The 14,023-nt window shown below is 35.2% G+C and overlaps 1 protein-coding gene across 1 annotated transcript; it reads right to left on the bottom strand.

Annotated features, from left to right (window-relative positions):
• Positions 1–1,463: 1,463 nt before the first annotated feature.
• On the bottom strand, positions 1,464–2,442 carry LOC124965287 (protein cornichon homolog 1-like). Its single transcript, XM_047526131.1, has 2 exons — positions 2,360–2,442; positions 1,464–2,143 (listed from the first exon to the last, which is right to left on the bottom strand). The coding sequence occupies exons 1-2, from the start codon at positions 2,440–2,442 to the stop codon at positions 1,780–1,782; spliced, it is 447 nt and encodes a 148-aa protein (XP_047382087.1). The 3' UTR covers positions 1,464–1,779.
• Between the last annotated feature and the right edge of the window lie 11,581 nt (positions 2,443–14,023).

The following is a 14,023-nucleotide window of genomic DNA, read 5'->3' as shown; positions in this document are numbered from 1 at the left end:
GTTGTGCTGAAGATCAAACCCAGTGCCTCACAAGTGCTAGGCAAGCACTCTACCACTGAACCACCATCCAAGCCCCCCAACTTCATTCTTTTGCATGTGAATATTCAGTTTTTTCCAGTATCATTTGTTGACATACCATCCTTTACCCATCTTAGCACCCTCGTCAAAAATCAATTGACCGGGAGCTGGGGTTGTGGTTCAGTGGCAGAGCACTTTCTTAGCATGTGTGAGGCACTGGGTTTGATTCTCAGCACCACATATAAATAAATGAATAAAATAAAGGTCTATCAACATCCAAAATAAAAATTTAAAAAATCAATTGATCATAGCTGTGCAGATTTACCTCTGAATTCTCAATTATATGCTATTGATCTATATGTATATCTTAATGCCAGTAACACAAACACCTTGATTATCCTTGCTTTGTGATAAATTTTGAAATTGGGAAGTGTGAGTCTTTCAGTTTGTTTTATCCCCCTTCAAGATAGTCTGAGTCCCTCACATTTCCATGTGACTTTGACATATTCTTATTCTCTCCCACGGTGACATTCTTGCTAGTTCAGTTTGGTCAAAAGAGCTAAGGTCACAAGATTTCAGGTCTTTTAATTCACATTTACATGATTTCACATTCTGAAACATGGCATCTAACTAGACTACCGCTTCCCCTGTCTAGCACATCAGAACAGTTCTCTTTCTTACTAGTATTTACTATTTGGAATGCCCTCAACATTTCAGAGCCATTCTAACACTGAACCTTAAAAGGGAAAGGGTCAAATCCTTTCCTCTCAGGAGACTCCATTGGCTCCATGCAAATTTATCCACTGCTTCCCCAGTGAGCAACTTGAAGTTGGTCTAATGCAAAAGGCAGCTTTTTTTTTTTTTTTTTTTTTGAGTCTTAATTTCAGAGTTTTATTGTGTTGCACTAAAGGAACAGCAGGATGGTTATACAATTTTCTCTCTCATTCAGTTTTGAAAATCTAAAGTACTTGCAAATTCTTAAGAATACCTTTACCACCAGATTAAAACAGAGCATAATATAATCAATTTCTTAATAAGTAAAGTCTTACAAATAAAAACAAAAAATAGCTTTAAATGCATTCTTCACAAGTAATTCAGTATATATTTTTATATCACATTCGCTTATGCTTAAGAATTAAAGCAAGTCTATTACTCTGATGGACATATGGGAAATCTTTCATTCATGCAATATACAGGGATAATATTCAAGTTGAAGGGAAAAAATCCCACTCTTCTTATTTTTGTAAATGTATCCATATATAATCATCTACATGATAAATGAGGAAACCTATAAAGTTTCCCACAAGTCAGATAAATATTTTCAATTCATCAGAAGCACCTGATATCTATAGCTAATTTATAATTAGATGGCATTTCAATAAAACCAAAATGGGCCCTACAAGCTCCTATAAACAAAAGCTTTCAATGGACTAAGGACAGTCAGTAATTAATCCAATCATTTGGAGGATTATGGCTGTTCCTTAAGGAGTGCAAGTTCAAATCTGTCAACACCAAAGGTAATCATTTTATATTAATTTATACATAATTCCATTTAAATTCTTTATCCAAGTATAACATATGAAAACAGTCTTTCCACAAGCAAAAAAAATGTGGAAACATTTAAAAAATAAGGAGTCATTTTTTAAAGTAACTGATCAGATTCCATAGGCTACTCTTGGAAACAGGATCTTGCTGAATAGAATCCCCTCATTTGGTGGCTGTTGCATGCACTTAACTGCACCAATTCTTCGGTGTGTTGTTCTAAGAGCTCACCAAAACATAGATCATGCCATACAGGTAGTAAAAAAATGCTAGAAGGTAAAAAGCTAACTTGCACCATCCTTTCTGACAGTATGCTAGAATATCTGCATTCATGATGGTTGTAGGGTCATAGAGTCCGGGTCCACTCATCACTGGTCTACTCATGTACCTCCAAATATGATATGCCAAGAGGGGCATATTGAGACCCAGTGTAAGCCACTCTGCTGCACAAAGAAACATGACACAGAAGAAAGCATGGATGAGGTACTCTGGAAGTACAAGAGGATTCAGGGTATTATACTGGTCTATAGGATTCTTGTAATCAGTCTTCAGTTCATCAAATGCTATAGTTAAAAGGAATTTTCTTTTCTTTTTTTTTTTTTTCCAGTACTGGGAACTGCCACTGAGTTATACTCCCTGCCCTTTATATTTTGAGACAGGGTTTCACTAAGCTGTTAAGGGCTTTGATAAGCTGCTGAGGCTGGCCTTGAACTTGGAATCTTCCTGCCTCAATCTCTTGAGTTCCTGGGATTACAGGTACATGCCACTGAGCTCTGTGGAATTTTCCTTTGCTAATGACTTGTGCCAGATGGCGAAGAAGATGAGTGCGGTGGTAAGCAGCAGCACCAGCATGTAGCAGAAGGCCGCAACCGTGAATGCCATGGCTGGCAAGGAGGAGCTGGCTGCCGTGCTGGTGCCAGCGGTGCCAGCGGAGAAAAGGCAGTTTTTTTAAAAAATATGGATAGTGTAATGGTTAATTTGAATTGTCAACTTGATTGGATTAAGAGATGCTGATGATTAAGACGCTTCTGGGTGTGTCAATGAGGGCATGTCCAGGAATGATTGGAATGCAGGATACTGAACTGAAGTGGAAAAAAGCATGGGCAGCATTGCCTAATAGGATGGTGGGTTGGATGGAATAAAAGTTGGAAGAACAAGGAAGCAGATGCAGATGCAGGTTCGACTCTTCTTGAATGGGTTCTTGAACGCTGCTTCAATCGTCAGGATATTGGACTTTCGCTTCTTCACTCTTCCAAAGCGGACTCTGCCAGTGATTCTCCAGGTAGTTTCCAGAAATCCTGGTCTCAGACTAGGGTAGCACTGTTTATCCTTCTTGTTCTAAGGCTTCTGCCTCTTGGACTGGGCAGGTACAGGTTCTTCCAGCTCTGTAGTCTGCAGATGGTGATTGTGGACTATCCAGCATCTGGTCAAGTAAGCCAATCTAATAAATTCCCTTTTTATAATCATATATCCTAATGATTCTGTTCCTCTAGAGAACCCTAATATAGATAGTATCCTCATCACAACATCTGGCTTTTGCACGCATCTAGCTACCTTAAATTTCCAATGCTCTTTAACCACTTCTTGGTGTCTTAGCTAAGAATGCCAGTTTCAGTTCCACCTGGAAATCTGCCACAGGAATTACATGCTGCTGATAATTCCTTGCTATAACTGAGGATCTTGGTTTTTTCATAAGACTGTGCTTCTATGTTTGACTTGGACTTCCAATTCTGGTACATGGTATTCTATATTCAGTTGGTCTCAGGTGTAAGCCATCTCATACTTGCTCCCTCACTTCACAGGCCCCCCACCCCATGGACATATATACTATGGCACCAGTTTTTGCAAAAACTAAAGGGCTTCATTGAAGGTCAACCAACAAGAAAACAGGAGTCATGCTAAATATGTTTCCACTACTGTCCAGTCAATGGATCTCATAATGTCTTAGGTCTTGATTGGATGCAATTGTGTCTTTTCCTTTTTATTTTTTATTTTGTGTGTGTGTGTGTGTGTGTGTGTGTGTGTGTGTGTGTAAGTGATGTTGGGAATGAAACTCAGAGCCTCATGTATGATAGTATAAGAGCTACTACCAATGAGCTGCATCCCAGTCTGCTTTTACTATTTTAGTCCTATGTATAATTTCATAGTTTGCACCCCTCACTTATTTTGTTTATTTTTGCAGTACTGGAAATCAAACCCAGAGCCTTATCCACACCAGGTAAGCACTCTACAAATGAGCTATACCATGACCCTCCCCTTACTCTTGAATATAGTCTGTTTAGCTCTTGGTCCTCAATCTAAGGTTCTGTTAGTTTAAGACTTTTAGTTCCATCCATGTTGAGGTCATCTTCCAGAACTTTTATAAATGAGGAAGTTGGCTAGGCATGTTGGTGTGCAATTGTAGCCTTAAGTACTTGGGAGGCTGAGGCATGAGAATCACTTGAGCCTAGGAGACCAACCTGGGCAACATAGCAAGATCTTGTCTCAAAACAAAACAAAACAAAGCAAAACAAAGAATATTTAGAAATGAGAAAGTTATTTAAAAATTGCCTAGCAGTAGGGGAAAGAACTGAACAATATCTGATTTGAACTTTAAAGCGGGTATAGGGACTCATTAGAGCCAGAGAAGAGTGAAAGTACAAAGGGTTGGTTAGAATAAAGAAGTCCAGGTTAGCTGTGTTTGTAGGCTGGCGATTATCAAAGTTAGGACTCTTGACCCCCTGTGGAGTCTTGGAGACCGAGTTCTCATTCTTTTGATAACATTTTGGGAATGGCTCCCAGTCCCTGAGAGATGCTTCTGAGTTTCGAGAGATACATGTTTACTACTATAATCCCTTTTAACAATTGCCTAGCAGGAGGTTGTGGCATACTGAGCTTCATCAGGCATCACTGAGGTCTGTGCTACAGTACCCAAAAGGCAGCTTTTGACCAAGCATAGAGGTCACCCAAAGTGGTTTTTTGCATAATATTCAAAACATTCTGCAGAGCGACTTACTGTCTTCAATTCTAAAAGTAGACAAAACCTGCATCCATCTTAAGATCTGCTTCATCTTGATAGATAACAGCGAGTCCTCTTATACCAGAGCAAGGTGCAGTTTTTCTTCTATGTCCTAAAATAAAGAGGAGCCTCAATAGCAGCTCATTCATACTTGATTGGGTGAGCAGGTCAAAAGATTTTTTTCTCTGAGCCCAGGTGTGTGCTAGAGGAAGCAGGGAGCTAGAGAGTGGAGGAGAATAGGCAGTAGGACAGAATGGCTGCTTCTAAGGACCAAGATTTCACAGATTCCTAGGGATGTTTAGTTGTAGGCAAGTACTATATTTGGATCTTGATTGTCCCTCCAAGGCCCATGTATCCCCAGGGTGGTGCTATTGGGAGGTGATGGAACCTTGAGGAGGTGGGACCTTGTGAAATTTCCTTGGTCCTTGGGGATGTGCCCTTGAAGGAATTGTGAGACCCTACTCCCTTCCTCTTTCTCTCTTTTGCCTCCTGGCCGTGGGATGAGTGGTTTTCCTCTATCACATACTCCTACCACAAAGCACTGACTTTGCCACAGACTCAAAGCTACCAGGCTAAATGATCCTAAACAGTGAGCCAAACAAACCTTTTCACTTATAAGTTATCTCAGGTTATTTTGTGGTAGTGATGGAAAGCTGACTAACCCAGAAACTTTAAGGATCATCTTATCCATATTGTTTCCACATGACTCTTCTTGCACATGTATCTTTCAGAGGCTATGGACTTTTTGTTGAACCAAAACTGTTTTCTTGTGATCCTTGTTCCATTGACTAGACCACACAAACCAGGCCAACTTCAGGGGTAAAACTGAGTGCCATGAAAAGGAAATTTAGGCTAGTCAGGGTAGTAAACAATATCTAATGAGTGCTTATCAATGCTAAGCAGTGTGCTATGCATTTTAAATAGTTTTTTTTTAATGCAACAAAATCTTATCAATAACTTCAGTACTATTATTATCACTTGAGAGCTGGAGCTGTTTTCACAGGTCCCCTAAAAAGTTGTGGAGCTTGTCTTCACCTCCAGGTCTATGTGATGGTGGCTAAGCACCCCAGCTTTCACCACCACCTCAACCTGCCCTGCAAGCCATTACACTTCTCTCCAGCGAGGTATCCAAAGTGAAGAGGAAAAGACCTGAGAATTCCCTTGCCTCCCTCACAGTTTTGCCTAGGGCTTGATCTGGAGTTGTAGATGCTTTTGGATTTCCTGATTTACCAATACTGAAAGAAAAGAGTTAAAGGTCAATTAATCTTTAATCTATCTAGGTGAATGAATGAGCAACTTCATAAACTTAGTGTTTCCTAGCTCTAGGGAGCAGAGTCCTCTTCACACTGAAGTTCCATTGGGTCTGGGTGTTAGGGGTATTTGTGCCAAGATCTGTACTAATGCAACAAGGATTTTAAAAGTCCTGAGGGACACATCCAGATCACTGTTGCTACATGAAAGTCTAAATTCCTGTCCTCATTTTCTGGGTATGTGTTACCTGCCCTTTTCTGAGAGGTGGTTTTTAATCCTTGTCTCTCTTCTTTGTCTTTTTTCTTCACTGCTATATTTCTATGCTATAACTCATTTTAATGTAAACCAAAATGTATTTTAACTTATATAATGAGTTAAGTTGTATATTTATAGTATCAATATAAAAACAGATAAGTAGGAAATTGTATATCTTTCTCACAAACATAAGATTTCTTAAAGAAACAAAACCAGGTAGCAAGTAAGATTTTTATTTTTCTTCCTGTGGCTTAAAAACCCTTGATTTTTAAAAATGAAAGTTCTTTAGTCCTATTTTAAGATATAATTAGTCCTGAGTTGTTTTCTTCCTTTACTTCATACCTGAGAGCATTCAGAAGAGCTGGGGAGAGATTGTTAGATCTGCTAATTGGTCCTGATATTTAGAATAATGCTTAAACAGAATATTTGAAAATGGTGGAAAAATATTAAATATTCAAACTTGGGAGTCTAAAACTCCACTTGGTGGTTAGGAAAAAAAATTAGCCATTGGGCAAATATTTAGGAACATGGCCCTATCCAATTTTATTACTATCACTAATAGCTGTCCTACGATTTAGCTTCTGCATAGAATTAACTACTCTGAATGTTTCCCTACTCAGAATTCAGTACTGGATTCTTTTCCAAATTTGTGGAATAAAAAGCCAAGAACATTTAGACATATGTAAATTTTTGCATCTGAATATTTTGAAGTGTATCCTGTTTAAATTTTTATTTATTTTTATTCTTTTTATCTTTTTTTCAATGTTGGGGGTTGAAACTTGGTCCTCGTTGCATTGTATTATTTAAAAATTTTTCATTTTCATTTTAAATTTTATTGTGTTAAAAACACCCAACATGAGCTCTACCCCTTAACAGATTTTGAATGTACATTTATAGGCATAACACTGTAGAGCAGATTTCTGAACTTATTCATCTTGCATAAATTTTAAATTTTATATTTGTTAATTAACAACTTCCCATAACTTCCCCTCCCCATAAGCCCTGGCACCCTCTATTCTATTCTCTGCTTCTAGGAGTTTAACTGTTTTAGATAACTCATGTAAATGAAATCAAGCAGTTTTTTGACTTTCTGTGGTGGGCTTATTACACTTAGCATAATCTTCTTGAAGTTAATCTATTTTGTCACATATGGCAGGATTTCCTTCCTTGTAAGACTGAGTGATATTCCTTTGTATGTATATACCATATTTTAAAAATTAATTCGGTCACCAGTGGACATCTAGTTTGTTTCCATATCTTGGCTATTGTGAACAGAGTTTGCAGTAAACATGGGAATGCTAATAAGTCTTTGAGATTCTAATTTCACTTCTTTTGGATAAATATCCGGAAGTCAGATTGCTGGATCATATGGTAGTTCTACTTTTAGTTTTTTGAGGAACCTCCATTCTATTTTGTATAGCGGCTGTACCTTATTGCATTCCCATCAACAGTGTGCAAGGATTCCAATTTATCCACATTCTTTCAAAGACTTGTTTTAAAAAACTACACTAGTTATCTTAACTGTTATTCACCCATTTGTTCATTGAGCTATTTAATTGGGTTACTTAATAATTCAATTAATAAATAAAAACAATGAATGGGGCTGGGGATGTGGCTCAGTAGTAGAGTGCTTGCCTGACACATGTGAGGTACAGGGTTTGATCCTCAGCACCACACAAAAATAAATAAAATAAAGGTATTGTGTCGGTCTACAACTAAAAAATATTTTTAAAAAGCAGTGAAGGGGTTCTTAGCCCATCTATTAATTGGGTTGTGTTTTTGATGCTGAATTGTAGGAGTTCGATTTTGGAAATTGACTTCTTATCAGATCTATGAAATATTTTTTCTCATTCTGTGGGTTGACTTTTCATTGTATTGTCTCTTTTTCTCTGCTTTCTAATTTGATGTAGTCCCACATGTCTAGTTTCACATTTTCCCCCTGCACTTTTGGTGTCATACACAAGATTATTGACATCATTGCCAATATCAATATCAGGACACTTTCCCCTTTGTTTTCTTCTAGGAGTTTTACAATAAAGCATGTAATCCATTTTGAGTTGACTTTTGTTTATGGTGTAAGATAAGGGTCTAATTTTACCATTTTGTATTTTTTTTTCAGTTTATTGAGTTTTCTCAACACCATTTCATAAAATGATGACCCTTTTTCCATTATGTATTTATATATTCCTTGCACCTTAGTTGAAGGTCAGTTGACCATATACATATGAATTTATTTCTGGGCTCTTTTTCTGTTATGTTGGCCTATTTTATGCCAATATCATAATGTTTTAATTACTGTATCCTTGTAACATATATATATATATATATATTTTTTTTTTTTTTTTTTTTTTTTTTTGGTGCTGGTGCTTACAAGGCAAGCACTCTACCGACTGAGCTATCTCCCCAGCCCCCAAGTAACATGTTTTGATATCAAGAATTGTGATGGCTCTAGTTTTGTTTGTTATTTTTTCAAGATTATCTTGGATATATGTGAATTTTAGAATTTTTTATATTTCTGTAAAAAGTGCCATTGGAATTTTGGTAGGGATTGCATTGAGATTACTTGGGGTATTATGGGCATTTTAATACTATTAATTCTTCCCATCTATGAACACAAGATACCTTTCCATTTGTTTGTGTCTTCTTTACTCTTTGACCAATTCTTTATAGTTTTCAATGGGTAAGTCTTTCACTTCCCTAGTTAAGTTTTAATCAAGCATTTTATTATTTTGCTGCTATTATAAATAGGATATTATTCTAATTTCCTTTTCAGGTAGTTATTAGTGTTTAGAAACAATTTATTTTGTATGTTGATTTTATATCCTATAAATTTATAAAATTTGTTAGATCTAACATCTTTGTGAAGTATTCAGGTTTTCTGTATATAACAACATGTCATCTGCAAATGGGCAGTTTCTTTCTTATTTGGATGCTTTTTAACTCTTTTGCTTCCCTAAATGCTCTGGCTAGGCACTATGTTGAATAGAAATTGTATCAGTGGGATCCTCAGCTTATTCTTGATCTTAGTGGAAAAACTTTCAGTTTTTCACTATTAGGTATAATGTTTGCTATAAGCTTTTCACATATGAACTTTATTATGTTGAGGTAATTTTCCTCTATTCCTAGTTGCTGAGAATTTTTATCAAAAATGGGTACTGAATTTTCAAAAAAAATATTTTTAGTTATAGATGAACAAAATGCCTTTATTTTATTCACTTATTTTTATGTGGTGCTGAGGATTAAACCCTGCGCCTCACGTGTGCTAGGCAAGCACTCTACCACTGCACTACAACTTCAGCCCCAAGGGTATTGAATTTTATCAAACACTTTTTTTCTGCATCTATTGAGATGATCATGTATTTAAAAATTTGCTATTCTGTTTATGTGTTGCAATTGATTTTTTTTTTTAACGTGGAACCACTCTTGTATCCCTGAGATAAACCCCTCTTGTTCATGGTATGTGATCCTTTTTTAATGTGCTGCTGGATTCAGTTTGCTAGAATTCTGTTGAGAAGTTTTATATCTATGTCCTTCAGGGCTATTGACCTGTACTTTTTTTTTTCTTGTGGTATTTTTGTCTGACTTTGCTATCAGGCTGATGATGATATTGCCTCATAAAATTATTTTGGAAGTGTTTCCTATTGTTTGTATCATTTTGTTGTTAATTTTTCTAATTTGGTATAAGTAAGAAGAACAACAATGCAAAAATTGTATTGATGCTTTAAGTTAGCATGTAAAACCAGCAAAATGGTGCCTGGGTACTGTTGCCATGGGGACAAGCTAGCAGAGAAGAATGAATGTAACTTGAAATATGAGAAAGACAGTGAGCAAATGTTCTTCAGTAAAATCATGGTTAACATCTTAAATTTGTGCTTTAGGTTGCTATCTTTTCACAAAACAAACACAAGCAGCATCAATGACATTAAAAAAACATCAAATTCTTAAATAATTTCAGCTCAAGTGGCCTTTGACTTGTGTCTGCCCTTTGTTTATGATAATTACACAGATTCCTTTGTAAAGCAATGAGTCTGGGACACATGACATCTGACATGACTGCAAATTAAACCCCCATTCCCATTCCAGCCTCCCCGTTCTCTAAAGCTGGAGAAAATATCGGATTTTCCTGACATTTATTCAAATACAAATACTCCTCACCATTTATGGGGTTACATTCTGATAAACTCATTGTAAATAGAAAATATTTAAGTTGAAAATACCTTGAATACATCTGACCTATTGAACATCCTGACTGAGCAACACATTCATGTAGAGCCTTGGTTGTTTCCTCTTGTGTTCTTGGGGTGACTGTGATTTGCAGGCTGCTGTTGTTGCCCAGCATAAAATAGTATCTTACTGCATATTGCTAGCCTGGGAAAAGGTTCAAAATTCCATGCACAGTTTCTACTAAACGCATATCATTTTCACATCATTGTAAAGTCAAAATATTGTAAGTCAAACCATTACAAATCGGGGACTGTCTGTATTGTGTGTTAAACTAGAAGACTAAAAAGAGGTTTTGCATACTAGAGGTTGCGGCTGACACAAGAAGCACATTCATTTATCCAAAACTACTTGTATGCAGGGTACAGTGGTGCAAGCCTTCAATACCAGCTATCACAGACACTAGGGCGGGAAGATTACAAATTTGAAGGCAGCAACATGGTGAGATACTGTCTCCAAATAAAAATAAAATTTTAAGAAAGGGCTGGGGAAGTAGCTCAGTGATAGAGCACCCCTGGGTTCCATCATCAGTACTGGGGGAAAAAATTGAGTTAAAGGCCCCAGATGGTTTTCTGACATTGCAGGGCACCATTTTAAAACTCTGTATAGCAGAAATTTTCATTTGTAATGGTGTCTTCCTCTACTGACAAAAATAGGGAAAGATGTTAACTTAAATCTGAATAATAAGCCTCTTCATTTGACTTTCACTGGAAAGTCATTTTAACATTGTTGGATTGTGCCTTGGGATCCATGTGCTTAACTTTGTACAGCTCTCTTGCTTAGATAAAGACAACCTTTAAAAAATGGTTAGATGATGATTATACCTCACTAGGTTTAATGCCTCAAAATTTTCATGGAGAGTTCAGGTAATTGTTAAGAACAGATAAAATAGGCAAGTATAAATAGATAAATGTTTATGAATATATAAAACATTTGAATCATCTGTAAGTTAAAATACTAAAACATCAATTACAAATAACCTTGCTTTCTTAAAGACAATATATTTGAATCTGTTAAATTTTCATAAATAGTTGGTATATTTTTAAAAATAAGTGTATTAAGAGTTAAAATTCTAATAAACATTTGCAATTCTATATTCAAAGGACTTAAAAAGAATTTAAGCTGAGTTTCAATGAGTAAACTGGAAAAGCATATTTTATCTTCTTAAAAATGGGTAATTTGTCCAAATTCAGAATTTTTGTGAGGATTTTTTCCAAAATGTATGGTTAAGGAAAAAAAAAGGTAGAAACAAACCAGCAATAGAAAGAAATTTTTATAAAGTTTTGAATATGGAGCTGTATATTTGGTGATAAAATTTAAAAGAAAAAATGGGAATGAGAAAAAGATTTATGTGGTAAATAAGATTTTTGTCTACTTTAAAGTAAACATTCTTCCAAAATGGGAAGAAAAATAGGGCAAAACCCTGAGGGTCTACCAAATCACAAGTTTATAAAAGGCAAATGTTATAAAGAAAAATTTATGTGTGATCAAGTTGGTTATAATTTAAAAAATTATTTATAAGATTTTTCTAAAATCCAAATTATATGCAACTGATATAAAACTAGAATCTAATTATTCATGTTTAAAGAAACAAGATTTTCTTAAAATGTTAATCAGCTCTTAGTAAAATATGCAAAGTAATGGCTTAAGGAACAAATATTTTGTGTTTTATCAAGATAATCTTGTGCTTTCTGCTTTGTTCAATTTTTGATTAATTAGGGAAACTGTCTTAAAAGCATTAAAGATTGTTTAAGTATCTATTTGTTTTAAAGTCTTTTAAATGATCACTTTATAACTGATTTAATGAGCTACTATTATTTTTCCAATAATATGTGATATACTTAATACTTTTTTGTTTTTTTGTAGTGCTGGGAATGGAACCCAGTGACTGTGCTTGAGAGGCAAGCACTCTGCCAAGTGAGCTATAGCCCCAGCCCTCTTAATACTTTTTGACATGTAATTTATATAGATATAAATATTCTAATAATTTTATAAAATTATAATGGGACTGGTATAATGTGTCAATTATAATTGTCTTAACATTCTATAAAAATGATAAAATTGTTTTGCCTCTTACTATATATTAATAATGCCTTATATATTGTTTGTAGTCATTTTAAGTAGCATACGCCATACCCCTATAGCCAATAGGGGGCAATCTTGTTTTATTCATCCCCCATTTCAAAACAAATTTTAAATCAAAGATTTTAATGTAAGATATGAATAAGGCTATTTTAAAAAGGTTTTCTCAAAAGGTGGAACTTTTGTTATGACTGCATTACCATACATAATCTGAATTTGCTGCTAGAATTAATCCAAAGCTTTAGTCAACTGTTTGGGATATAAATACCTAAAACTAAATCATAGTGCATAATACACTTAAAGTGTGATAAAAAAAAATGTGTTCTCAATTGCTAAATAAACATTAATTTAATAGATTATATTAAAAATTTACCTTAATGTTTTATGTTATGTAAGAAATTCTAAAGATAGTACAATAAATTCTTAACATGATTAGGGTCCCAGAGAACTAAATACAGAGAACAAAGAAAATAATAATAATTTCAAGCCTTTGTACAAACTGTACTACTTTTGTAATGTGTTAGCAGAAACTGATCATTATATATTGTAATATAATATGCTTTCTGCCCAAATGGTAACTCACCTTGGTTTGCATGAAAAGGATTCTAACAAACATTCTTAGATATAGCTTTCTGATAAAATTAAACTTATTCTACAAATTTTTTCTTTGATTATCTTAGATAAAATTAGGAGTACTATAAAAAGATTGTTTCTTGGTTCAAAACAAATTGGATTTGTTTTTCCTCTGTTAGTTTTATTTTGTATTTTCCTTGTAAAACTTTGTAATTGGTGACTTTTAACATTCTGAAAAAAAAAAAAAAAAACCTGCAAAAGTACAAATTCTAATGAAATAATTTGGTCAAATGTTCTGAGAGGTTAGCCATTGCTCCATTGCTTGTAGAACAAATAGGATTAAACATGACAATGGACTCCAGGCAAGCTTAGCCTATAAATCATTCCCTCTAAACCTTTATGTTTGCTCAGATGTGGCCAGTAGGGTTTTGACACTGCCTTCTAATCTTCTATTATTTCCAGTCTGATGTGGGACCGTCCTTCCTGATAATGAGGGACAATCAAAACCAAACCACAGAATGGTTGATGTCTTCAGAAGAGAAAAAAAAAAAAAAAAAAAAAAGAAATCATTGAAATACAAGGGGGTAAATCATAGGAACTTCCTGTGTGAGCCCTACTAAAAAGAAAATAAAGCCAAGAGGTTGTGAAGGAAGGGTTCTGATGCATGATTGTCTGACATTAAAAGTAAAAGATAATGGAAATTGAAGAAGACCTTAGAAGATGGAAAGATGTTCCATACTCCTGGATAGGCAGAATTAATATTGTCAAAAGGGCCATGTGACCAAAAGCGTTATACAGATTTAATACAATTCCTATTACAATCCCAATGACAGCCTTCATCGAACATGAAATTCATTTGGAAAAATAAGAGACACGGAATAGCCAAAGCAATCCTGAGCAAAAAGAATGAAGCAGGAGTCATCACAATACCAGGCCTTAAACTATACTACAGAGTCATAGAAAAAAAAACGGCATAGTATTGGCACCAAAACAGACACATAGACCAATGGCACAGAAGACACAGAGACAAACCCACACAAGTACAGTTATCTCATACCAGACAAAGGTGCCAAAAACATTCAC

The sequence above is a fragment of the Sciurus carolinensis genome, chromosome 15 (genome assembly GCF_902686445.1).
Source record: "Sciurus carolinensis chromosome 15, mSciCar1.2, whole genome shotgun sequence".
Lineage (NCBI taxonomy): Eukaryota > Metazoa > Chordata > Mammalia > Rodentia > Sciuridae > Sciurus > Sciurus carolinensis.
This window is presented reverse-complemented; position numbering and strand designations above follow the sequence as displayed.